Raw genomic sequence first — 27,500 nt, forward strand, 5'->3', positions numbered from 1 at the left:
CAACAGGAAGGGGCGGGACTTTGGCTCCCCGTGCAAATAAATGCTAACATCCACTAATACAGCTAATTCATGCCTCTTATTGTAATTAAATAGTGGTAAACTTCATGTCACAATCTTCTAACAGTCTGGTTAGTGTAAGTCCTTAAATTCAACAACACCAGAGCTGCCTGTCAGAGAGGAAAATAAGTTTTATTTAAAAAACTGGAGTTCTGAATGTCTGATCAGCTATGCTAAAGCTAGCTGCAGAAGCAGACTCACCTGTCAATCACAACAGCCACATTGTAAATTATAGGTATCCTTTTAGCCTTAGAGAACCTACACAGCTGAGTAAAAGTAAAATTAATCCCTCATACAGGTGTATACTGAGACCTAAACTATTTTTACCAGCTGTAAACGTGGATTTCTGCTGTAAAATTGGTCATTCTAACACAGGACTGTATAGGGACTGACTCATTTAACTTTTAACTTACCCTTTATTTATTTAACATTAAAACTAATAATATTACTGATAACACTGGGTTACAAAAAATGTTTTTTGCAAGTTGTCTAGGTTTTTTCAACTGAATTCAGACCATTTTGCACCGCTAAATCCAAAAATGACATCTTTTTTTCTCAATCAGGTCAGGTTTTTTTGCTAATCTGATTTTGAAAAATTTGATCTTCTCACAAAATATAATAATTAATACCAAAATAAGATTGGTAAGCACACTTTATGAAACTTGTGACTTGATTCCTGTTAGGTACAATGGTGTATTCACCACAGATGGAGCAGAATACGTCAGGCTTATTTTTGCAAGATCTCCTAGTCGAAGCCATTTCATTCACCTGTAATATTAAAAAAAACATTCATCATAAATTGGCAAAAGTAAAATCTTCAGAACTCATTTATTGCAAGAAATATGAAAGAATTTTGTATCATATGATGTGAAAATGTCCATAAATGTAAGCAAAAATGTTCAAAAGCCAATATGTAGCAGAGTTCAGAAAGTTGACCTGATTGAGCAAAATGAATGTGATTTTTGGATTCAGCACCAAAATGATCCTAAATCAGCTCAAAAAACTCAAACAATAAATTTGTTGTTGACCAGTGTAATCTGTCACTTACTGCATCTCATTCCCAACACTGTGGATGTGTGTGAAAATGCTGTTTGGTTTGAATTTCATCAGAAGCTACTCATGTTACACATATTTAGAGGCGATGTCTCCCTCTCTCTCAGACACATTTAAGCACTGTTTAACACCTACCAGCTCATCTTACATGTCTTTTAAATACAGGTCAAGTAAACGCTGCACTTTAGTCCTTGAAAATCAACATACAAATACTGAGATTAGGAAATTGTAGGTCATTGATCATAAAACAGATGTGTTGAAACAGTCATTTTCCTGAGATTTTATCATTAAAATGTTTTTTTTTTTTTTCTTACAGTTTCACAAAAGTCAACTCAGAGTTTTAACCCCATTTATTGCTTTGTTATTCATGTACAAAATTATGTCTCGATCAACGGTGAACGAATCACATCACTTTACAACATCAACCACACATAAAAAAATAAAATGCAAATTCAGCAGAAACGAACACTTGATGAACATTATTCAGTGCTATTTTTTTTTAATCTCATATAACTTTACTGAAGCCACTTAGACCAGTGTAAAAACCTGTGAGGTAACACTATGACAATATCATTGTTATTTATTGAGATGAATTAGAACATAAATGATAATCCACGAGTAAAGTGACATTAGAAGTTTGTCTCTATGAACAGCTTTGATTCATCTGAAGCTTCGAAGCAAATGTAACAGTCACTTGTCTTTTTGTACTCGATTTTATTTGTTGTCGTCTTCATCGAGAATCAGAGCGACGCTAAACGTTGCTCTGGAGACAAGCGTCAGGGAAATGTAAACACTTTACACCAGAAAGCAAGGCAGTATTTCACAGGGTCTCTTTGGTTAGAGCTGTAACTTTAGCTTTGGCCTAAAGTAATGGCTCAAAAAAAAAGCTGTTGCAGGAGTCAAAGATCTTGTTGCTAGGTCATTCAGAGCAGGACATTGTGAGACAACAACAGAGATGAAACCTGAGCAGCTCTGTGCGTCTGTGTTTTTAACCATCACGGCCACGACAGCGCCGCGCTCGCCTTGTACGTCTCACTGTCAAAACAAGTTATATATGGCTCAAATGTTAGTAACCCACCCTGTTCCTATTGTGGACGGACATGAAGGATCCACAGGCAGTTGGAGAGCCAACAGTTTGTGCTACTTTCAACACATGACGTCACGTTTCCCAAAGGATCAAATCTTTTCCACATAATTACCGGGGAAAAGTCCTTCCCGTCCTCGGATCCTTCCTGTCCACCAGCCGGACGGATCTGCAGAAAGAGAAATGAACTAATCAAACAGCTTTAGAGGAATATTTATCATTTAATGTCTTTTTATTACCTCTGCCAGGAGGTATTGTGATCACTTTGCTTTGTGTATTTGTTTGTTTGTTTGTTTGCAACTTTAGGGTAAAACTCTTCCACCCATCTTTCCCAAATCTTCCCCACAGATAGGCCTAGGCCCTGGGACTAACCCAGTCCATTTTGGCCAAGTACGTCAAAGTTCAAGGTCACAACATCTACAGTTTTTCATCTGTCATCATTGAGACATTTTCAAAAATTCATAAAAAATGCAAAACGACTCCAATTAGCCTCCAACTGGATCCACCTGTAGCTTAGAACAATATCTTGTATCTGGCAAAAAATTGTCCAAATCCACTGTGGAATGTGGACTCTGTGGACATTTTTTAAAAAGAAATAGTCGATCCACACATGCATACCGTTCTGGGTGCTTGGCGGAGGTTTGTGTTCTCTGAACACTTGCTTTTTTATGTTTTCATCAGGGTTTGTCTGTTTGTGTGCAAGATAACTCAAAAAGTTAAGGACGGATTTCAATGAAATTTTCAGGAAATGTTGATACTGGCACAAGGAACGAATGATTAAATTTGGGTGGTGATCGGTGTGTGTGTGTGGGGGGGCTGATCTGCCTTGGTGGAGGTCTGGGCTCTCCGAGTACTTTTCTAGTTTATAACTTTATTCTGGGGTTCGCCAACAATTGTGGGCCCCATGAAAGCCCCCATGAACTGAAAAAAATAGCCCAAAAATTAAAAATATCCTTAACTTTTTGTTTGTAGTGTATATTGTAGTTTATTTTGGCATGGATCCAGCTGATGTCATCATATCAATGCGTGTGCTGATGTCAGCAGATCAGTTGCCTCTATATATGAGCCAAGTTTGAAGTCAATTGAAACAAAATTGATATTTTTATAGACATGTGAAATTTCACCCATTATAAGTAAATGGGAGAAAAAAAAGATTTTAAAAATTCCTAAAAATGTAAACTTTGACCTACTTTTCCCAAAATGTAATCACATCTTTTCTGGATCACCGGCAGTCTATAAACCAAATTTGGTATGAATTCACCCGGTAGTTTTGCTGCTAACAAACACTCAGGGCGCGGGGTAATTATATGTTTTCTTCTCACAGGGACGTTTGTGGTTCATTTGTGTGGCGGTGAATACAGCGGAAACTTCTCGTTGCTCAAAATAATGCTTTAAAAGGTGAATTTGTATTTTACATTTTGTTGTACAGATGTTCAAGGCTGTATTCATTTTAACTACCTACATTAGAATACTGTACATGTTTTGGTCATGTACAGGCCTGGACACTGATCAAACTGCATAGATTAAATCATATATCCAAACATGTGCTCTTGTTTGTTGTTTAAGTTAAATACCTAAAAAACAAATAGAAAATTAGCATAAAAAATGTTGACATAGGAGTCAGTATTAACCTGCTAAGACCCAGCGATGGGTTTTCTGTCCGTGTTTGTGCACAAGAGTTTCACAGCTTTATAAAGAAAAACAAAATCAAAACTGTCCACTGCAGAGGACATTCCATAAAAATAAGCATAAGCATCACGATGTTTCCAATGTAGGCAATTATTTATTAAAAAAAGCCAAAACTTGTACTTTCCTGACAGTTCCAGGGTGTCAGGAGGTAAAAGACCAGGTACTGATCTTAGTACTGGTACTGAAGGTTTGTGACTGATACTCAGACCTAACAGCAGTGTATTTACATCTATAAGATCATGGGGTTGTTGTCCTGTGAGAACCACGTATTGTATCTGCAAAAGCTGTGTTTCATGACAAAATGGACCAATTTTCAGTTGTGTGACAATGTATTTTCTCACCAATCCAAGCCAGTTCTGAAAGAGTTAATTTCATTCAATTTCATTCATAGTCTCACCCTATAAAGGAAAACCTCATCCTTCGGTTTATGTCAAACATTAAAAATCAACATGTTCGGAGATACATGAGGACAAAGTGTAATCTCAGAAGTAACTAAAGCTGTCAGACAAATATGGGAAAAAGAAAATGTGCAATATGTTCCAGTGAGATGTAGAAACATATACAGTTACATAAAATGGAAGTCGTTTGTCTCACTGTGTACATTTCACCGTTTTCATCGACGTACCTTGTTTGACGAGGTCGAAGACGTCGTTGACCTCGAAGCTGATCTCGTCAGTGTCTTGGCCGATGTACTGGTACAACGCCCGGCACTGAGGCCCCTGAGGACGGGAATGAGGTTTAGGAGCTGGTGGAGGACGCTGACTGATGCTCTTCTTCCTCTGCTTTCTGTGATGGAGAGAGAAATGTCAAAAATGTGAAATGGACCTTAGACAGAGTTAAAGCAGGGTTTGACGGTCAGTGGGTTTATGAGTTAAACTAAGAATACAGAGGGTAGGTGGGAAAGTTCAAGTGAAGCGCCAAGTGTCAGAGTGAAGTGTAACCCTCAAAGAACTAAACCATGGGTGTCAAACATACCAAAAAACCAAAACTGGCCCACCAACAGGTCCAATCTGGACCCTGGGATGAATTTGTGAAAGGCAAAAATTACACTGAAGATCCAGGATAAGTGGGAGAAAATGGATGGATGGGTGGATATTAACAACCATTTTAGTTCAATCTTAAGTGGGTTAGATGAGTAAAATATAATGCTGTCAAACAGTTAAAAGTTTTAATCAGATTAATCACAGGGCTGCTATGGATTAATTTCGATGAATCACAATTAAATATAATTCATTTTTTATCTATATTAATCATGTTTCATTTTGCATGAGCAAACAGACTCAAGAAAGAAGGGAATATATCTGCACTTAACCAGTTTATTAAACACCTTCAACAGTTTCAACTAAACAACTCGAAACAACTGTTCTGTCTTGTTTTGTTTTTTTTGTCCTCATATTTCCATCCAGAGGGTCAATGTGCATATTCCAACTTTATGGGTGGGTTCTGCTGTCTGTCACTACCGTAAAGTATCTATCTATCTATCTATCTATCTATCTATCTATCTATCTATCTATCTATCTATCTATCTATCTATCTATCTATCTATCTATCTATCTATCTATCTATCTATCTATCTATCTATCTATCTATCTATCTATCCATCCATCCATCCATCCATCCATCCATCCATCCATCCATCCATCCATCCATCCATCCATCCATCCATCCATCCCAGCTTTACTTGAACAAACTGACCCAAATGCGTTGGCAGAGACATTCAGAGTAAGTCTTCCCTGCAGATGAGTTAACTGCGTTAAAATTTTTAATCAGATTAATCATGATGATGGATTAATCCATGTTAATTTTGACAGCCCTAGTAAAATACTATCATAATAACCTATAAATACTAACAACTTCAAGTATTTCTCTTTGTTTTAGTGTTAAAAAAAAGTTACCTTACAGAAAAATGTTATTATTTACAAACTATACTTTAACATAAAATGTGAATAACCTGAAATTAAGTGGAATTGTAACAATATTCTGCCTGTTATTAAATGTTTTCTGTGCATTTATAGAGCCACTGTGATCTGTAGCTTGTACTGAGCATGTGTGAATGACAAACTGAGGTAGAATATTCTTGAAATTGCACTTTTACTTTTTTGCATGAAAACAAAGAGGACAAGGGGTGCCAGGCACAACAAACCCCGCCCCTCGCATGTATTGTAGCTTAATTTGGCATCGATCCAGCTGATGTCATCATGTCTATGCATGTACTGACACATTTCAGTCATTATCAGTAAATGGCAAAAAAAAAGATTTTAAAAATTCATCAAAAATTTGAACTGTGACCGACTTTCCCCAAAATGGAATCATATCTATTCTGGGTCACTGGCAATCTATGAACCCAGTTTGATATGAATTCAACCAATAGTTTTGTAAACAAACAAACAAACCGAACCAAAAACCATACCCCTTGCCCCCTCTTCAGGGGTGGGGTAAAACAGTTTGGAGTTCTATTGTAATATTAGTAAACTGAACTTATTTTTCTTCAGAAATTGTAGGTTGTATATGGTTGTTCAGGTTATTCACACTTTCAAAATGTTATTTTATTTTTACGCACTAAAAGAGAACAATTTGGATAATTATTTCAAAGTTATGTTGCTGTTTTTCTGGTCCGGCCCACTTTAGATCAAATTGGGCTGAATGTGGCCCCTGAACTACAATGAGTTTGACAGCCCTGATCTAATGTTCACAGTGACTGATTGTAAGGATTCCATGCAGACATAAACAGGTTTTCCTCTCCTTCTTGTCTCTTTGTTCATTTGCGTTGGATCACTGGGTGTTGAGCCTCACGTTGACGTGTCCTGACAGCTCATGGGACGTTTATGTATCAGTTTAGTGACTAATCCCATCCACCCACACCTCAGTTCAGCTCTGGTTTTCAGTTTCATGAGGTCACGTCTCTTACCCTGACATGCCCTGGTCCGGCACGTTCAGGAAGTCCAGGTTCCCTTGGTTGAACTGGTTTTGGGACAGGGGTCTGGGGGCTCTCTGGCCTACGTGGGGTCCCAGTTTAGGGAGGGCAGCATTGGGGCGCTGGCCCTGCCTGTGGGGGGTGGTGTAGGTGATGTCTGAGGCTTGGTTGTGAGGGGCTCGGGAGAACTTAGCTGCTCCGTTCTGGTGAGCTGAAGAAAGAAAAAAGAGGGATGAAACCAAAAACCAGGAGAAAAATCCTGTTGGAATATATGGGATTGAAACATGACTTTACCTTGGTGTGGTACGTGGGTTCGTCCTCTGCCATGAGACTGAGGAGCACTCTTCCTCGTTGGTTCTAAAGAAAAACATGCGTAGTTACAACAATATCTGGTTTAGGTTTGTTTATTTACTGAGACCCCGAACAAAGAACATGTTACTTCATTCTCATCCAGCTCGACTGATCCTGCCTAAATTACAACTTTTCACATGCACAATATGGACAAAAGTGTGTGGACACATTGAATACAGGTGTTTCTTTTCTAACAGGGGTCTGGGATACAAAACTATAATGACAGATGTGGTCATTATTGATGTTTTTATCTCAAATTAGCATGAACAGGACATCTTACAGCGGTAGCCATGATGTGTCCCAATACTTTTGTCCATATAGTTTATAAACATCAATATTTCCATGAAGTTTAATGGGAGATGTGATGAAACTAGATGGTTTGTTGTGGTAGAAAATTATTATTTACGGTAAGAGTATGAAAAAGAATCTAAAAATTTAGAGGTAGAACATTTAAAATCATAGTCATGGATAAACACAAACAAGAAATGAAGTAAAAACCATCTCTGAGGCATTTTGGAAGAAAAGCTAACAATTTAAACCAAACTAATCAATGCAATGCACATTTATCACAATATAAAACTATATTATGACATTAGTCATTATTGTTTTGTATCCCAGACCCGTTAGGAAAGAAACAACTGAATTCAACATGTCCACATACTTTTGTCCACATGGTGTATATTTTTTTCTCTTTTATATAATGATGTAGTGATGTTCATTTATTCTATCTTCTTTTTACACGAGATAGAATTGACTCCATCCACTGATTTTGAAAACTAATCCACACTCAGAAAAAGGTGGAGGTGATCAGTGTCTGAATGTGAGACACGAGCAGTTCAGGGACATCACGTATAACAGAAAATCACATGACATTTCTGCAGAACCGCATGAGGATCTGAAAAGGTTAGTTTGAGTTTCTGTACTGGTTTCACCATGTAATAAATGCCCACCTAAAAGTCAGCATCCATTAACCCATTTCTGCCACTGTCTCTGATTGTCACAGTCTTTTCCCACACAGATATGAAGCCCTGAAGCCTCCTTAACCCTTTATAGGGTACTCATAGAAATACTCTGAAATTCACAACCTTAGTGTTATTGGAGGACATGACAGGAATGTATTACTTTTGTGAAATTAAAAAAAAAAAAAAAAAGTATTATTATGTAGAAAAACAAGGTCAGTGAAGTTACCATATTTGGTTCCTCACCCGAAAGTGGCAAAAAAAATTAATTAAAAAAAAATTCAAGTATATAAAAATTTTCCTAGTCATTTTAAACAGTCAGATGTGTTCACTGTCCTTATGTCTTCATCTCAAAATCTTGAATTATAAACCAAAACATGTACTTAGTTTATATATTAATATGGTCAAAAACTCACTCGGTTAGATGCTGTCCATTGCAATTTACCGCATTATTTCTCTGAGAATCTTTTTTTTTTTTTTTTTTTACATCCCAGCAGAATTCTGAGAATACCTCATGAAATTAGCACTGAATCTAAAACTGATTTGAATTAGAACCTTGTGAATCAGACATGAAAGAATGTGTGAAATCAGTGTTAAGTCCTAACTTGAAGCATTTTGGGACTAACAGGGATCTTTTTCAATATTTCACATATTATCTGCAAGTTAGAAAAATATGAACAAAAAAGCAGAAAGTTGTGTAGGACAGACTGCATTTTGGAACACTTCAGGACTCGTTTATATGTTTCTTTCCATCCTGTCACTGCTTTACTCTAAACCTTATATTTAATACATTTGTACCTATAAATATATATGTACATAATACACAGGTCCATAATTATTACACATATTCACAGTATAAATACATTTAATCCTAATTGTTCTGTAAAATGCTGTTGTTATGGTTATTATTTTCATTCATTTCCTGCTGTTGTCATTTGTATCATACATACTCGATGACTTGGGGAGACCGTCTCCTATCGTGATGGTGAGGGTCTTCCCACCAGGTTTCAGCTGAGCCTGATCCCCTTGACCCCTTTGGAAGACCACGACCCTGCTGCCTCCTCCTCCCCAGCCTTCCTTCTTCACTCTGAACTCCAGCCTGAAAGGAAAGAGTGAAGTGCAGATGAAAATATTGTGCTTTTTATTCCACTGCGTTGGTCTAACAGCTGGGTTTGTCAGGATGGCCGAGTGGTCTAAGGCACCAGACTCAAAGATCACCTCCTTCCAAAGCCATGGGTCTTCTGGTCTCCAAATGGAGGCGTGGGTTCAAATCCCACTCCTGACACACCTTATGTTCTCTGCAGGATTTTCTCATTTTTAATTTATGATTTTACATCCCCTTCCTGTCCGGCAAAAAAGGACCAATGCCCGAGGCCATGGTTCTCGACCGGAAAAAGGTGGTCTGCCCTCCGGTGTTACACCTCAGCCTAGGGGTTCACCAGGGCCAACATAATATGCTCTACTTTTGTCCCCTCCCAGCTCCCAAGCACACAGGTCAGTCAAAAAAAAAAACTAAAGTTCACAGTATTTATTTTTAAATCAACTAAAGAAGGGTTAGGGGAGGGTGCAGCTAAAACAACAAACCAAATACCTTCTTTGGGAGTTCAAACTAAATTACCTACTTCAAAATAAATGGAAGAACTAAAATATAGAAAACTAACCTAAACTCCCTAACCAAAAACAGGAGAAAACGGGAAAAACAAAAGAGCCGAGCTCCCCTACCAGAAAAGGATCCATTTACAAAAACTCTATTTACAACTATATACAAACTCGACTAAACACGAACACACAACGACTGACGATCACACACAGGAACACACGGTTGGACGCTGGCAGGAGGCAAAAGAGAGAGAGCCAACGGCTGGATCCAGGGCCATTTAAAGGGGCCGGGTTATCACACTCAACCAATCAGCTTCCTGCAAAACAAACACACAAAAAGGGCACAGCACACCTCCAGGACGGGGGAGAACACACACACTAAACAGAAACATATATACAGATACAGATAAACAGACTAATTATGACCCATAATAACATAACACCGGGTCGGCGGAAAGTCTCTGTCCCAAGTGGAGGAGTTTAAGTATGTGGGTCTGGTTCACAGTGAGGGAAGGATGGAGCGTCAGACTGACAGACGGATGGGTGCAGCGTCTGCAGTGATGCAGTCGTTGTATGGGTCTGCTGTGGTTCAGAAGGAGCTGAGCCCAGAGGAGAAGCTCTGGATTTACCATCAGTCTACATTCCTCCCCTCACCTGTGGTCATGAGCTTTGGGCCAGGACCGAAAGGACCAGATCCCACATACAAGCGGTCCAAATGAGTTTCCTCTGCAGGGTGGGTGGGTCCACCTTTAGGGATAGGGGGAGGAGCTCAGTCACCAGGGGCGGAGCTCAGAGTAGAACCACTGCTCCTCCACATCCAGAGGAACCAGCTGAGGTGGATCAGACAGCTGGTTCAGATCCTCCTGGACTCCTCCCTGGGGAGGTGTTCTGGGCATGTCCCACCAGGAGGAGACCTGAGGGAAGACCTAGGACACGCTGGAGAGACTATGTCTGTGGACTGGACTGGGAATGCCTCAGGGTCCCCCCAGAAGAGCTGGAGGAGGAGTCTGAGGAGAGGGAGGAGTCTGAGGAGAGGGTAGTCTGGGCATCCCTGCTTAGACTGTTACCCCCATGACCCGGCCCCAGATAAGCGGCAGATAATGGATGGATGGATGGATGGATGGCCCCTGTATCTGAGTGTCATGTTCTATCAAGAATCAATACTAGTTGAATGTTTGAGGCTGTCAGGTTCTGTTCTAGAAGTGGGCGGTACTTTCACTGGTGGAAAACTCAACTAATTTAATGGAATTCTTTGCAACGATCCTTAAAACTCACTTCATTCATACTGTTCTCCTCATTTAAAAGATCAGTGAGAGATCCACTTCTGGACCACTGCACCTGTTTTTAGCTTTTCTACCTGTTATATGTCATTGTGATCAGTTCTTTGTGTGTGTGTGTGTGTGTGTGTGTGTGTGTGTGTGTGTGTGTGTGTGTGTGTGTGCGTGTGTGTGTGTGTTGCTTTCTCTACCTGTCAGTGAAGGAGATTGTCAGTTTTCTCTTGGTGGCGTCCTCATAACGTTTGGACAGAAGGCTGAGGAACTCCGTCTTGAAGTTGGACTCCAGCAGACTGTCGTACTGGGTCTCGTGCAGGATGAAGAAATCGTCCTGTCTTGTACTGAACACAAAAAAAACCAGACCCGTCAAAGCTTCTGAGCCGACATTACATCAAAACTAAAAAAAAAACAAGGTTGAAACGTTTTCAAGACCAAAACCAGTCCAGCTGAACTTCACACTAGTTCTGTAGATGTTCATAAAAGCTGATTAAAGCTGAGGGTTATTATATCAACAAAGAGAAAACTGAAAGAAAAAGGGACTTTTGCAGCGAAGACTGAACATTAACGGAACATAACCCCAGTGTGTCCATCCACTGTCACTGATCCAACTCCATGGGTTTGACTGGTGAATCAATGTTGGAGAAGATGACGGTGTTTCCATTGTAACTGCAGAGCCTCTCAACGTCCAAATGGGTCATCTCTGTGGTTCAACAGTTATTAGACCCTGGTGGGTGGACCCCAGGGGAACCATGGGTTCTAGATGTGGTAGATAATAAACTTTCCTCTGATCCAGTTCATTCCTTTACTTTCTCTGTAAGTTCCTCTGTCATTTTCAGTTGAATAACCTCTCAGCTGGCATGTCTGTTTCTGCACATGAAATCTGATACCATGGCAATATGGCCCTATTGTTTATCTGTTGCTAGGTAACCCACTGCAATGATGATTGTATGATTCTGGGCAAGGCTATTGTACTACTGTGAAGCTATTGTATTCCAAAATTACTATGTCCCAAAATTTTGGTCCTATCAACTTGCCATTTTTGCTAGTCTGTTCCTTGACCTAAAATACATAAGTATGACAAACTGCAGCCATCAGCTCTTTCCGGATTTTGTGCGATGCCCAAGACGCACACACAGAATCTACTGCCAGTTATGGTTTGAGTCTTTGAGGGTTAAAGATCAGCTGAAGTCAAAGCTACAATGAGATGACGAATTAAACCATAACTGAGAATACACACTAACCAGAGTCAAATGTCAGCGAAACTCTGTTTTATTTCTGGTGTAACTAGTATTAAAATATATGCGTTTATTGTTTCTATTATCATCACCGCAGCAGGTTCTCACACATTGGTTAGTTTCATATTTAACCAAAGTATCGACCATGTGTCACTATTCGTAAATGTTCTGTGTCTTTGATATTACCTGAGCGACACACTGCTGATGCTGCCAAACTCCAGTTTACGCTTGAGGACCTCCTTTATTTGTCCTTTCTCTGGTCCTTTTTTCACTTTCTCTCGTCCAATCAAATAGATGCCTTTGGGGGTCAAGATTAAATCTCTCTTGATAGACTGTTGGGAGAGAAGAAGATGTAAGGAAGAGGATTCTGTTGGGTTTCTGTAAATTGGCTTAGAGTCTGGTTTTGACCAACTCTATATATAAAGTGTCATGAGAGAACTGTTTGTTGTGATCTGGGGCTATATAAATAAAATTTGATTGATTGAGTGATTTGATCGGTTTTCCCCGTAAGTCGCTTTGGAAAAAAGCGTCTGCCAAATGCATAAATGTAAATGTAAACAGAAGAGTTGGTAGGTTTCAGGATTCTCACATTTCTGTTGTTATCTGGGTTTAATTTAATAAGACTAGACATAATGTTTTCTTATATTATTTAATTCTATATGTTTGACTTCCCTGATTTAAGAAAAAACGAAGGGCAGTGTGTTCAAAGAAGCTTTACCTTAAACCTGCGATCAAACTTGGTGACAGAATCAGCGAAGTCGACTCGTTCTCTCTTGGCCAGAAACTGTCTGAGCTCAGGTTTCTCTTCCAAACCCAGGTAGTCACCCACAAAGTTCCTGTTGATGCTGTTCCTCCTCCGTTCCTTGGAGTTGTACAGGATGTCTGAGGCTGCACATGGGAACGACGCAAAGACAGGGTTTGTACATGTAGTTTATGAAAGGGCAGAACTTTTATTTGGAAAAAGACCATATATTGTTATTAAGAGACATAAAAATATATGACAAGTTTCTACGTAGTATTGATATTCCAGTGCAGATATTCCAGCAGGGGGCAGTCTGGTACCAGAACACATCTGGGACCAAAACCACCAACGAATCAACCCTATGTATCCACAGACTGAACAATACCAGTGAATAGAGTACAAGGCAGGTTTATTTCTATTGCACATTTCATGTACTAGACAATTCAAAGTGCTTTACATAAAACATTAAAAGCATTACAGCAGAAGCAATAAAAAGTATAGGCATGAGAAAAACAAACAAACAAACAAAAAGCTCCTTGTTTACACACATCTGTTTTATGGTATCATCGAGTTTTCTTCTTCAAACTTAAACTTGAAAGTCACTCAAAATAACACTGTCTTATAATATTCTTGTGCTGCATCAGCTGATAGTTTACATCATAGCTCTGTTAGCTTAGCTCTGTTTTCAGACTGAAAACAGCCACAGGAAAACCATGAACCACAATCCTACAATTACAATTATTGTTTGATGATATTTTTATCTGAAATCCTGATCTGTTCTGGAGCACTGATGATGACAAGATGAAATGGTTGTTTAGTTCAAATGTATTTAAATTAGCATTATTTGTTTGTAAAGCCTGGAAAAAGCAGCAAATGTGTTTGTTTAAATTTTGTTTTGTTTAAATACTGTGCCTATTGTCTGGTATTTGATCTTTGGTTTGTATTTATGGTGTCTTATAAGCCCATGGAAGGGCTGGGCATGTCTGTATGCTGGACACAAGAATAAAAACATTCACTCATTCATTCATTCATTCATTCATTCATTCATTCATTCGTATAAGGAATTAGCTGCAGCACTGACACCATGTTGGCATCAACTAAGTCACATTAAAGCAGTGTTTCTCAACCTATTCTGAGCAAATGCCCCTTTACGTTATCATGACCCTTCTGCTGCCCCCCTAAACTGATTGTCAAGAGTCGGGGGGTGGGGGGGTGCACACGATGTACCTTATTGCGGACCTTGTTTTCTTCTTCAGACTAAAACTCATAGCTGCTTATTCTTGCAGTCGGTAAAAATAACACTGCATCTTCTAACCTTTGCGTGCTGCATCAGCTGATAGTTTACATTATAGCTCTGTTAGCTTAGCTCTGTTTTTAGACTGAAAACAGCCACAGTAAAACCACAGATCACCTGTTTTCTGTGCGGTTTGTGTTGTCAGTAGCTGAACTAAAGATCTGTTTAGAATCCAACAAAGAAGGTCAGAACTGTCACAGTTTAGTCTGAGCCGTGGATCAACAAACGATAATTTAACAAAGATAATAACATCGTATAATAACTTTATACCTTCATAAGCGTCAGAATCAAACTCACCCCTGTAAAAGAAACGCAGCCTCCATTTTTATCACTTCGTTTCTTTGAGTCTAAAAGTTGTTGCTTGTATTTCTTATCCTCAGCTCGTCACATTCTGCCATTTTGGTTGAGTTTAGTTTTCAGTGAACTGGGCAGACTCAAGGCCACAGTGACTCACTACCCCCTCTAGTGGTCACATAAATCCCCTGACCCACCACTGGAAATAAATTCAGCTCATATCGCTACGATCAAATACATCGGCATCTTTCTCCCTGAGGCTTCTCTTTTCACGCTGGGTTCATGCTGAGAAGTCGGGTCTGAGGACGGGGGATGCCCTGGACGTTAATCCATTTCCTTCTTCTACTGTTTATTTGACTGTTGTTTGTTTTCGTATCCACCTAATTCTGTAAAGCCCTGTGTGTCTTTTTTTTTATGTTATATACCTGTTGCGAAGTACATTGAGTCTGCCTTGTGCATGAAATGTGCTCGATTAATAAAGTTGAATTGAATTGAATCTTTATCAGAACTTCACAGCTCCTTGTTGAAAACACCCTGATGATAATTTTAGGTACTTTTTTAATCTTTGAAATGTGAAATATTACAAATGCCCCATTTAAAACTGCTGATGGTGTTTTCAGACCAGTAGCATTAGTGCATTAACCCTTTCATGCACAGTGGTCACTACAGTGGACCACTATTCTACATCTGTTCTCTTATATATTCATGGATTTTGTTGTTTTAGTTCCATATCAGCCAACACAGTGGACACTTATGCGTCATCCCATACACTGACATTCAGACCATTACTGTAACTTTGCTGTTCTTGATAAACCTGATCTAGAGTAACATATTTAAGTGTAAATCAAGTGCTTGTTATTGTTACAAGTCTGTAATTAACAGTTTTTTTCAAACAAAAGTTGTCTTTTTTTTTGCATATTATCTCATGAAGTGAGTATTGGTATTAGCTTGTTAAAATGTTCGAAAAATTCAGATTAGTAGCATTAAAAATGTCTGGTAAAGGTTCATACTGTTTTCCACATATAGTTATCGTAGGTAATTCATTTATCAGACAAACTAGTAAAGCAAGTAAACAAACAACTACCCCTGTCTGAGAAATTAATTACCAATAATAAGCATAAAAAATGTTTTTATTTCATAGTTTTCACACAATATATCAGTAAATACATGTTTATTTGCTCCAAAAATTAAACACATGGTGTCCGGCTGAGTGGACATTTTTGCAGCTCCATTAAAAATAGGTTCATTATAAAACTTTCTTTAGGCATGTTTTTTTCATGCCTAAAGAGGAATAAAAACACTCAGGAAAAAATCTTGATTAAGGGGCTCATAATTCATGCATGAAAGGGTTAAACATGGTTTACTCTGTGGTTCAACATGGAAACCCTGAAGATGTCTGTGTTCTGGAACAACATCATCTCTTAATATTTAGTCTTATGCTACAGAGGGAAGGTGTGTGTTTTCTCATTCTGCTGTTTTTAACCCTGTTTTCAGCTCCTGCCGCTGTGGGTTCATGGTGCGGGGTCTGTGCGTTTGTTACTCACCCTCCTCTCTCATCTGTTCGTACTTCTTCCTGGCGATGAACCTCCTCCAGGCCTTCTGGATGATTCTAGCAAAGGTGTCAAACTTCCTCTCCCTCATTTCCTCCAGAAGGAAAAGCTACAGAGTGAACAACATGTGATAAGAATCTATGATTTACTGTGTTAGGAGTTACACTATATGGACAAAAGTATGTGGACACGTTGAATTCAGGTGTTTCTTTTCTAACAGGGGTCTGGGATACAAAACAATAATAATAAATGACATAATACATAGGAAAACAATACATATAGGAAATGTTGATGTTTATATAAACTATATGGACAAAAATATTGGGATATATCATGTCTACAGGTGCAACATGTCCTGTTCATGCTGATGTGAGATAAAAACATCAATATTTCCTTAAAGTTTAATGGGTCATTTTTCTTTTTAGGTGAGATGTGAAGAAAGTAGATGGTTAGATGTGGTAAAAAAAAAAATTATTATTTACAGTCAAAGCATAACAAATATTTTAGAAATGCAGAAGTGGAATATTTCAAATCTACGCTGGCATATTAGGGCCACATAAGAAAATAAAAACACTTGTCACTGAGAGGATAAAGTCATAAAATATCAAGATAAAATCCGTAATTTTATGAGAATAAAGTCGAATACAAAAAGAGTCATAATTTTACGAGAACGAAGTCGTAATTTTATTAGAATAACGTCATAATTTAAAAACAGGCGGGAAAAATATCATAATTTCCGGGAATGAAGTCATAGCCACTCATTGCATAATGGAGAACCTGGAACATTTGATGAGGTTCTACTTTCATTTGGGGTTTACACACGGTGAAATACTGAGCCTATTAGCCCCGCCCACTATCAACACAGTAGCATTAGTCGAAGGACTTTGAAACCAGTTTGTACATGTTTGGGATTGTTTCATAAGAAACAAATGGATTTGGTGTAAATTGCCTCTTTTATGGAGGAGGAACTGACTGGAATTGTTCGTCTGGAGGGCTATTGGTGGTTAAATTATGATATTTTTTCCCGCCTGTTTTTACATTACGACATTATTCTTATAATATTGTGACTTCATTCTTGTAAAATTATGACTCTCTTTGTATTCGACTACAGGTTTTATCTGGATATTTTACGACTTTATTCTCGTAGTCACAAGTGTTTTTATTATGCGGCCCCCTGAAACACCGTCATAAAAATCACAGTCATGGATAAAAAAAATAAATTTAAAAAATCAATGTTGAGAGAAATCACGTAAAAACCATCTCTGAGGTATTTTGGAAGCAAACAAAAAACAATTCAAACCAAACTAACCAATGCAATGATATTCATCCCAATATAAAACTATATTATGACATTTGTCATTATTGTTTTGTATCCCAGACCCCTGTTAGAAAAGAAACACCTGAATCCAACATGTCCACATACTTTTGTCCATATAGTGTTTTTCTACCTATCATCATATATTCTGTAGAAATGCACAGTTTTACAATAACAGACGATTACACACATTACAGGTTGAGATATGAACTAGTTCTTACAGATTCCGGGTTCTTAACGAAGACCTTCGAGCGTCCCATCTGGTACTGGTCGTTGTCCATGTTGACGGATCGGAGGAGGTGGAGGACCCCCTGCTGCTCTGGACCCCTCCAGTAGGGCCACGTCTCAGCCGTTAGAATGGCATACCTGCACACAGCGACGCAACAAACAAACACAAACACAGACACAGACACAGACACAGACACAGACACAAACACAGACACAAACACAGACACAAACACAAACACAGACACAAACACAAACACAGACACAAACACAGACACAAACACAGACACAGACACAAACACAGACACAGACACAAACACAGACACAAACACAGACACAAACACAGACACAAACACAAACACAAACACAGACACAAACACAGACACAAACACAGACACAAACACAGACACAAACACAGACACAAACACAGACACAGACATAAACACAGACACAGACATAAACACAGACACAGACACAAACACAGACACAAACACAGACACAGACACAAACACAGACACAGACACAAACACAGACACAGACACAAACACAGACATAAACACAGACACAGACACAAACACAGACATAAACACAGACACAGACACAAACACAGACACAGACACAAACACAGACACAGACACAAACACAGACATAAACACAGACACAGACACAGACACAAACACAGACACAAACACAGACACAAACACAGACACAAACACAAACACAGACACAAACACAGACACAGACACAAACACAGACACAAACACAAACACAAACACAGACACAGACACAAACACAGACACAAACACAAACACAGACACAGACACAAACACAAACACAAACACAGACACAAACACAGACACAGACACAAACACAGACACAAACACAGACACAAACACAGACAAAAACACAGACACAGACACAAACACAGACACAAACACAACACAGACACAAACACAGACACAAACACAGACACAAACAGACACAAACACAGACACAGACACAAACACAGACACAAACACAAACACAGACACAAACACAGACACAGACACAAACACAGACACAAACACAGACACAAACACAACACAGACACAAACACAGACACAAACACAAACACAGACACAAACACAGACACAAACACAGACACAGACACAAACACAAACACAGACACAAACACAGACACAAACACAGACACAAACACAGACACAACACAAACACAAACACAGACACAAACACAAACACAGACACAAACACAGACACAGACACAAACACAGACACAAACACAGACACAGACACAAACACAGACACAAACACAGACACAAACACAGACACAGACACAAACACAAACACAGACACAGACACAGACACAAACACAACACAGACACAAACACAGACACAAACACAGACACAAACACAACACAGACACAAACACAGACACAAACACAGACACAAACACAGACACAAACACAGACGGCTTTCAGAGTGTGTCTGGACAGGTTCAGTAAAACCCACACACATGTACAGCCTCAGAAAAGTAGGAACGCGTGGAAAACACACACATGCATGATTTGTAGGTTTAGTTTGACATGTTTTTACTACAGACATAATAAAATATAAAACAATAATTATAATATTCATGGTTATTTTCTATTGTGACATATTCCTTTATTCATTTTCAGCTGAAACACTTAAAACATGGTCGAGTGCTTTGTTGGTTTAGTTCCTTTTACTCCTGCATATTCTAATAATGGACAATCCTTTTAGTTTTGTCACTTTCATCTTTTGCAGCATTTTTAATTTTTTGTTTTGTTGCATCTTTTACATGGTTCTGTTGGAGTTATAGATTACCTAGTTGTGTTTTTGCATCTTTTGCATACTCGCCTCTTTTATATCACTTTCATGTTGCTTCTTCTTTTCCATAATTTTTGTCTCTTTTCTTATATTTTAGCAGATTTTTTTTGGTAGTTGTTATTCTACTCTAATTAGCTTTTATCTCTTTTATCCAGTTGAGTAACTGTATTTCATTCTGATCATGTCTAATGACTGAATCAGAATGAAGCTGCGTCTGACTCAGTCTTTTACCTCTTTTCCATTCTGCTTCTTTAATGTCACTTTCATCTTTGTTGCTCATTTAGTGTTGGTTTTTCTTTTTTGTTGTGCCTTTTATGTTATTTTTCTCATTTAAAAAAAATCTGTATTTGACATTTATTAGCACAGTTTCCCACATCGACTGATGTAAACAGTTTGATTCTGATAACATTGTTATAGTATGAAGTATGTAGTGTTTTATCTGTTCCATGTTTCGTGGATAAATGTTCAAAGTAAAATGAAGTCACTACCCTTCTCGTCCGAAGGCTAATTTTATTGAGATGGAAATCTCTTCACCCACTCTTCACACATACACACTGGCTAAAGGATGTCTCACATTTTTTAAGACTTGAAAAAATTAGGCTGTCGATCTGTGGACAATCAGGAAAGTTTCATAAGATTTGGAACCCATTTTTTGTTCTAATTAATGGCACACAAATTATATTGACACCAGACGGAGCTGCTGATTGGATAAATTAACATAACATTATATACTAAGGTCTACAGAAGAGGATTAGAGCCACTGGAAGAAAACAATTAAGGTCCAAAATATTTTTTTATTATTATTCTGAGAAAAAAGGCAGAATTCTGACATTTTTCTCAGAAAAATAAAAAATAATATATATAGGAACTTTTTTTTCCCAGTGGCCCTAAGCCTCTTCCATAAAGGACACTTTATAGAGTATTTTATTTTATTTCTTTACATTTTTTTGTTTGAATACTATTAGAGCTGCAACCGATTAATCGATTAGGTGCTTGAAGCCAATGCAAAAATTCCTGGTTCGATTAATCGACTGGAATTGATTAAAGGGAAATATTCTATTAGTTTTCCTGAATTGAGGCTTCTTTGTGCGTCACAAAAAGCGTCCGTGTGAAACACAACAGTGGAACCAATGTTTAACAGCAGAGAAATGAAGGAAACAAAGCTGTGATTCAGGAGAACTGTGGTTGAATGATTTTTTTGGATCACTTTGAGTCGATTAATCGTTTCAGCTCTAAATATTATCTATGTACGCCTTGTTTGTCTCGATGGCGAGGGTAGGATGGGATTATTTTGTTTTCATTTTAGGAGAATCTGTTCAATTGTGATATGGCACGCTGATGTTTTGTATTCTGCATAAAATCAATAAAAAGAAAAAAAGTAAACAGAAGTTCCGTCTGTCCTGTCCTCAGCCTGTCAGTGTATGAGTCACTGTTTTCTGAACTGTCCACTCTTTTCTGATTCCATGCTCCTCACTCGTTTCCACAGACCTCATCAGAAACTTGTTGAAGACTCTTCGATAGGCGAATCCAGCTCTTCGTACGCGTATGTTTTCTCTCAGTCCCAGGTATTCGACCTGATGCTTCACTCTGAAAACAGAGAACAGCTGTTACCAGTGGGACCTCTGCGTCAGGTGGGGGTCACGGTGACGCCGTTTACCTGCTCTCCTCCCAGTCTTTGGGACGCTTCGTCTCGTTGGGTTTGATACAGCGGATGTAGTGAGGAGTGCACTTCATCAGTGTGTTCACCAGGTCATTAGCTTGTTTCTATGGGAGACGTCAACGTTTAATCAATAACAGTCGTGGAAAAAGGCACACTTGGTGTTTAGTGAGGGCCTTGTGGACGGGATACTGGAGGGTTAATGCAGTTGTGTTGTTGGATGAACAGACAGACGGAATGACGACAAAACAATTACAACACTCCTTTGGCCTGAAGTCGGCCGAGGGGTAAAAACCCAGTAAATATGAAGCTGATCCCAGTCAGTTTGTGCTTTCACCTTGATCTTGGAGCTGGCTGTGGTGGGCCTGCCCTTCTTATCAGTGTTGAGGTTTTCAGGGAACAGGCTGCGGATGAAGTCACTGCAGAAACAAGAACAGGGCATCATTCACGTGGCATCACTTCTGCATTAAAGTGCGACTGCACGCTGAGGATGTGGGACACTCACAATTCGCTGCTTTGCATGAGTTCGATGAGGTCGGTGAAAAGCACGTCGCGGTTTCTTTCACAGAAGCCGTTAATGTCATACGACACCTGGAAAACACACAAAAATATGACTTCTGTGGAAACGTTACCAACCAAACAAACCCGACTAACATGCAGGATAAACGGCGGTCATCTGCTGTTCACTGGGCTTTAAGCACAACAGGTTCAGGTCATCACCCTTTAGACCAGGGCTGTCAAACACAGGGTTTTTCAGGGGCCACATTCAGACCAGTGTGATGTCAAACAGGCAAAATAATAGTAAAATAATAACAGAGTAACCTATTAACATTTTATCTGGCAAGTGACTATTTTTGGTAATTCCCACTCACATTAAACGACAGTGAAAGCAACAGTTAAAGTGAGTCACCAGTCTGAGGTCCAATGTGGTCTACAGGGTCTGTGAGGTCCACAGGGAGTGGACCTGCTGTGTTAGGTACCAGGAAGTAATGGTACTAATGTAAGAAACGATGAAGTACTGGTACTAATGTAAGGACTGATGAAGTACTGGTACTAATGTAAGGACTGATGAAGTACTGGTACTAATGTAATGGTCCTAACGTAAGGACGGCTGTTCAAAGGGCTCCTGTGGATGTGGACAGGGGTCTGGACCAGCACTGACGTTGGTCTAATGTTCGAAAATACATGTTACATTCATCTTACATGTGTTTTTCTTGTATTTACCTCCGCCAAGGAGGTTATGTTTTTGCCAGGGTTTGTTTGTTTGTTTGTTTGTTTGTTTGTCTGTCTGTTAGTGTGCAACATAACTCAAAAAATTATGGACAGATTTGGATGAAATTTTCAGGGTTTGTTGGAAATGGGATAAGGAAGAAATGATTAAATTTTGGTGGTGATCGGGGGTGGGGGGGCCACTGATCAGCCTTGGCGGAGGTCTGCGCTCTCCGAGTGCTTCTAGTTTTTACATACACTTCTTGGATTTATTTATTGTTTGCTTCTTATGGGTAAGGAACCAAATATGGTAACTTCATTAACTTTGATTTTCTACATGAAAATAAAAAAATAAATAAAAATTTCACAAAAGTAATAAAGTCTTGTTATGTCCTGCAATAACACACTAAGGTTGAAATTTTGAATTTCAGAGCATTTCTATGAGAGACCTATAAAGGGTTAATAATGACAACTTTTTCTTTTTGTTTTAGTGCAATAAAAAACATTAAATTATGAAAATATTTACATTTACAAACTATCCTTTCACAAAAAACATGAATAATTTGAGAAAAAAAATAAATGTTGTAAGAAAAACGTGCAAATTTAACAATATTATGCCTCAGCTTATCATTTGTACATGTGTATTATCAATCAATCAAAGTGTATTTCTACAGCCCCAGATCACAACAACAGTTCTCTCATGTCACTTCATATACAGAAGTGTTCAAAACTAGACTTTCAAGCCAATTGACAGAAGCCAACAGAATCCTCCAGGAGTAAACGTTTATTACAAACATTTGGTAACAGGTAGAATATGGTGCAAAACGTGGAGTTTGGAACTAAAATAAGAAGAATGTCTCATTTGCCCGGGTCAGTATTCTTCTTGTCAGTTCTTCTAGGTTCAACTGGACTAGTTCTGAAGCTAAACTAGTCCAGGTGAACCTAGAAGAACTGACAAGAAAAATGTAGGCTTTTTTTATTATTTATGGGTTAAAATACAGTCATTTAGTCCATATTTTGTTAAAGCAGATTCATTTTGTGTATTTTGTGTTAGACTGAGTTCGTCCACGTCGGGCTCGTTCGTACCTTCCCAGCGTAGTGGTGAATGACGAAGCCTGAGTTCCAGCTGTTGAAGTGCTCGTGCGTTCCCACCGCCGCCTGCAGCTTCTGCAGCAGAGTTCCATCTGCACCTTCTCCTTTGGCGTGCATGGTGGCACAGACATCATCCAGGACGCTCATGATACCAGGAGGATTCTGCCGAGACAGGACGGGACGCCTCAGATTCACTGGATCAAACAACTTCTTAATAATAATAATAACAATAATAATACTAATAATAATAACAATAATAATAATAACAATAATAATACTAATAATAATAACAATAATAATAATAATAATAATAATAATAATAATAATAATAATAATAATAAACATTGCATTTATAAAGCTCTTTTCATTTGGTGGAATCTCAAAGTGCTACAGACAGAAGTCTCTTCTATAGAAAAGTCTCCAGAGTTGGTGTTATTTTGTCATTTTTCAAATCTTTCAAAAACTGCCGGTCACTCACCAATTTATTTTCAATGAGGTCACACACAATTTTGTTGTTGAAATATTCAATAGGAGTCCATTTGATGCCCTCCTGAACATACTCTTCCTATGAAAAGAAAAGAAGAAAATATACAGAAAAAATACAGAAAGAAAGAAAGAAAGAAGCAAGCAAAGATGGTAGATGATTCTAGATCTGTTGTGAATCTAATCCAGATCTGTTGTGGATCTATTCCAGATCTGTTGTGAATCTAATCCAGATCTGTTGTGAATCTAATCCAGATCTGTTGTGAATCTAATCCAGATCTGTTGTGAATCTAATCCAGATCTGTTGTGGATCTATTCCAGATCTGTTGTGAATCTAATCCAGATCTGTTGTGAATCTAATCCAGATCTGTTGTGGATCTATTCCAGATCTGTTGTGAATCTAATCCAGATCTGTTGTGAATCTAATCCAGATCTGTTGTGAATCTAATCCAGATCTGTTGTGGATCTACCTGCTCTGCCTTCAGTGTGAGTTCTATGAAGATTTGTTGCAGTTTCTCGTTGACGAAGTTGATGCAGAACTGCTCAAATCCGTTTTTCTGTGGGTGAGGACACACAGTGGTAAATGTCAGACGCTGATCAGACTGTGAAACATCTGCTCCTGTCACATCTGTTCTGTAACCACCGTTCATAAATACTGGACGTGTTGTAAAACTAACCTGGAAAATCTCAAAGCCGTAAATGTCCAGAACCCCGATGCTGAATTCTTCATGTGGTTTCTGGATGGCTTTATTTATGGCCTGAGGAAGACAGACAGACAGACAGACAGACAGGTGAACAGACAGACAGACAGACAGACAGACAGACAGACAGACAGACAGACAGGTGAACAGACAGACAGACAGACAGACAGGTGAACAGACAGACAGACAGACAGACAGACAGACAGGTGAACAGACACACAGACAGACAGACAGGTGAACAGACACACAGACAGACAGACAGACAGACAGACAGGTGAACAGACAGACAGGTGAACAGACACACAGACAGACAGACAGGTGAACAGACACACAGACAGACAGACAGACAGACAGACAGGTGAACAGACAGACAGGTGAACAGACAGACAGACAGACAGACAGACAGACAGGTGAACAGACACACAGACAGACAGACAGGTGAACAGACACACAGACAGACAGACAGACAGACAGACAGGTGAACAGACAGACAGGTGAACAGACACACAGACAGACAGACAGGTGAACAGACACACAGACAGACAGACAGACAGACAGACAGGTGAACAGACAGACAGACAGACAGGTGAACAGGTGGAGGTTAAAGTGGCTCAGGTTTTGTTTCATATGCTGCTGTCATTACGTGTGTGTGTGTGTGTGTGTGTGTGTGTGTATGGGGGGTGGGGGGTGGGGGTGTCGTAATACCAGGGTTATTATTGTTCATGAAAACTAACGAAATGACAAAAACTAGAATTGTAAAAACACTTTCATTAACTGAAATAAATAAAAACTAGAATTAAAAGAAAAAAACCATAACTAACTGAAACTGTATTGTGTGTTTACAAAACTAACTAAAACGGACAAAAATTATAGATAAAATTCCCTTTGTTTTCGTCTGTCAGTGTTGGATTGATACGAAAGTGATTTATTTCGCTCTAGCAATTTTAGCTAGCAGCACCATACGACACTTTTTGCTCCGTCACTTGTGTTCACTTGTGGTTTCCAGTCATCTTCTGGTCCCCACTCTACCTGGAAACATGGAGACTAAAGCAGCAGAGTCCTGTCTGGGATTGATTTGAATAGGAGCACAGAGAAGAAGAGAAAAGAGACCACTGAACTACAACTGAACTACAACTGAACTACAACTGAACTACAACTAAACTAAATGAAAATTAGGACAATGAAAATTAGCTTCTCTGCTAAATCTGGCGCATGCATCATGTTCTTTGTGCTAATGCCAGTACACACTGTCCTGAAACTAAATAAACCAGTGTTCAGAACTCAGAGCTCCTCCTTCACCCTGAACAGTGTGCATGTGTGGATCCACTCTGTCTGTTTAAATCCAACAGTTTCCAGGTTGTTCCATACAGCAGAAACAGGTGAAGCTTGGTCCCAGTCATGTGTCTGTCCAATTAGATTCAATTCACATCAATATTAGTTGAGTTCTAATTTTAAATGTGTGGGAAATGGGATTTTCAGTGTTCAGTGTAAATGTCCACAGAGTCCACATTCCACAGTGGATGTGGACAATTTAGTTCCACATACAAGAGACTGTTCTGAGCTACAGGTGGATCCAACTGGAGGAGAATTGGAGATGTTTTGAATTTTGGAAAATGTCTCAGTGATGACAGATGGAAAACTGTAGATGTTGTGACCTTGCTGTGACCTTGAACTTTGTCCTACTGGGACCAAAATGGACTGGGTTGGTCCCAGGGCCTAGGCCTATCTGTGGGGAAGATCTGGGAAAGATGGGTGGAAGAGTTTTACACTAAAGATGAGAACAAACAAACAAACAAACAAACAAACAAACAAACAAACAAACAAACAAACAAACAAAGCAAAGTGATCCCAATACCTCCTGGCGGAGGTAATGAACACAAATACACACACATACCTCCACCAGGTAGTCAAAGAGGCGGGCGTAGAGCGCTTTGGCCAGGGCGTCGCGGGTGTACGTGGCCTGTTCCTGGTTCAGGGTCACGTTGATGGACTCAGACTTTCCCGCCCATTTGGACTCCATCTTCCGGCTCGTCAGTTTGTCCTGCAGACGGTTGGGGTCGATGCCCAGGAGGTAGGCCGGGAAGGCCAGCACTGACGCAGACACAGGGAAGCAGAAGGTTCAGGAGGAAAACTCACTAGTACCAACGTAGTGATGTGAAAATCCTCCACATATCAGAACCAGTTCTGCTCTAAGGTCCATCAGGTCTGTTGGTTAATGTCCACACATATGCGTTTGTCAGTCTCTGTATGAACCCATACAGACCCAGTTCTACTTTTGTGGCAGTTCCTAAATTTATTTGTCTCTGTATTTAATCTTTCATAAGCAATTTCTCACCATTTATTACAATATTATCTTCTGCATTTTGCATTTTTCACTGTAAATAATATATTTTCCTCCATTTAATTTCCTATATTCAATTTTAATGTTCATGAAAACTCAGTAAATTCAAAGCTATTATATCAAAATAGAGAAAACTGAAGAAAAAGTGACTTCATCAGCAAATATATCATTAACTGAACATAAACCCAGTGTGTCCATCCACTGTCATTGATCCAACTCCATGGGTTTGACTGGTGAATCAATGTTGTAGAAGATGACGGTGTTTCCATGGTAACTACGGAGCCTCTGAACGTCCAAATGGGTCATATCTGACGACCATGAAAAGATGAAGAACTGTGTTTTACACCAATTATTTACATGTATTGATAGGATTAGTGGATCAGCAGGTATTAAACAGTTTAGATCAGTAGATGATTTTAGTCGCTGGTGGATGTTTGGGTCTTTATGTGTAAAGATAAAATCTGGATGTATGTGAAGTGTGCGAAAAAGAAATTAAAACCCCTTTTGTATCAATATTTTACAGACTTTGGTTAA

The 27,500-nt window shown here is 39.0% G+C and overlaps 1 protein-coding gene and 1 non-coding gene across 2 annotated transcripts in view; one reads left to right on the forward strand and one right to left on the reverse strand.

Annotated features, from left to right (window-relative positions):
• Positions 1 to 1,442: 1,442 nt before the first annotated feature.
• The window catches only part of myo1f (myosin IF), a 65,284-nt gene continuing 39,226 nt past the window's right edge, over positions 1,443 to 27,500 (reverse strand). The window contains exons 11-29 of the mRNA XM_030133142.1: positions 26,520 to 26,716; positions 24,602 to 24,682; positions 24,395 to 24,481; positions 23,920 to 24,006; positions 23,436 to 23,603; positions 21,646 to 21,731; positions 21,478 to 21,559; positions 21,141 to 21,247; positions 20,972 to 21,070; positions 17,632 to 17,776; positions 16,090 to 16,204; positions 12,934 to 13,103; positions 12,402 to 12,547; positions 11,175 to 11,321; positions 9,058 to 9,206; positions 7,092 to 7,154; positions 6,792 to 7,008; positions 4,509 to 4,669; positions 1,443 to 2,363 (exon numbers count right to left, since the gene is read on the reverse strand). Coding sequence (XP_029989002.1) covers positions 2,287 to 2,363; positions 4,509 to 4,669; positions 6,792 to 7,008; positions 7,092 to 7,154; positions 9,058 to 9,206; positions 11,175 to 11,321; positions 12,402 to 12,547; positions 12,934 to 13,103; positions 16,090 to 16,204; positions 17,632 to 17,776; positions 20,972 to 21,070; positions 21,141 to 21,247; positions 21,478 to 21,559; positions 21,646 to 21,731; positions 23,436 to 23,603; positions 23,920 to 24,006; positions 24,395 to 24,481; positions 24,602 to 24,682; positions 26,520 to 26,716 — 2,384 coding nt within the window. The 3' untranslated portion in view covers positions 1,443 to 2,286. The remainder of the gene's footprint in view (positions 2,364 to 4,508; positions 4,670 to 6,791; positions 7,009 to 7,091; positions 7,155 to 9,057; positions 9,207 to 11,174; positions 11,322 to 12,401; positions 12,548 to 12,933; positions 13,104 to 16,089; positions 16,205 to 17,631; positions 17,777 to 20,971; positions 21,071 to 21,140; positions 21,248 to 21,477; positions 21,560 to 21,645; positions 21,732 to 23,435; positions 23,604 to 23,919; positions 24,007 to 24,394; positions 24,482 to 24,601; positions 24,683 to 26,519; positions 26,717 to 27,500) is intronic.
• trnal-caa (transfer RNA leucine (anticodon CAA)) lies at positions 9,282 to 9,392 on the forward strand. The gene is made up of 2 exons: positions 9,282 to 9,319; positions 9,347 to 9,392. It is a non-coding gene; the product is annotated as a tRNA-Leu (tRNA).

Source organism: Sphaeramia orbicularis, chromosome 4, assembly GCF_902148855.1.
Source record: "Sphaeramia orbicularis chromosome 4, fSphaOr1.1, whole genome shotgun sequence".
NCBI classification, from domain to species: Eukaryota; Metazoa; Chordata; class Actinopteri; order Kurtiformes; family Apogonidae; genus Sphaeramia; species Sphaeramia orbicularis.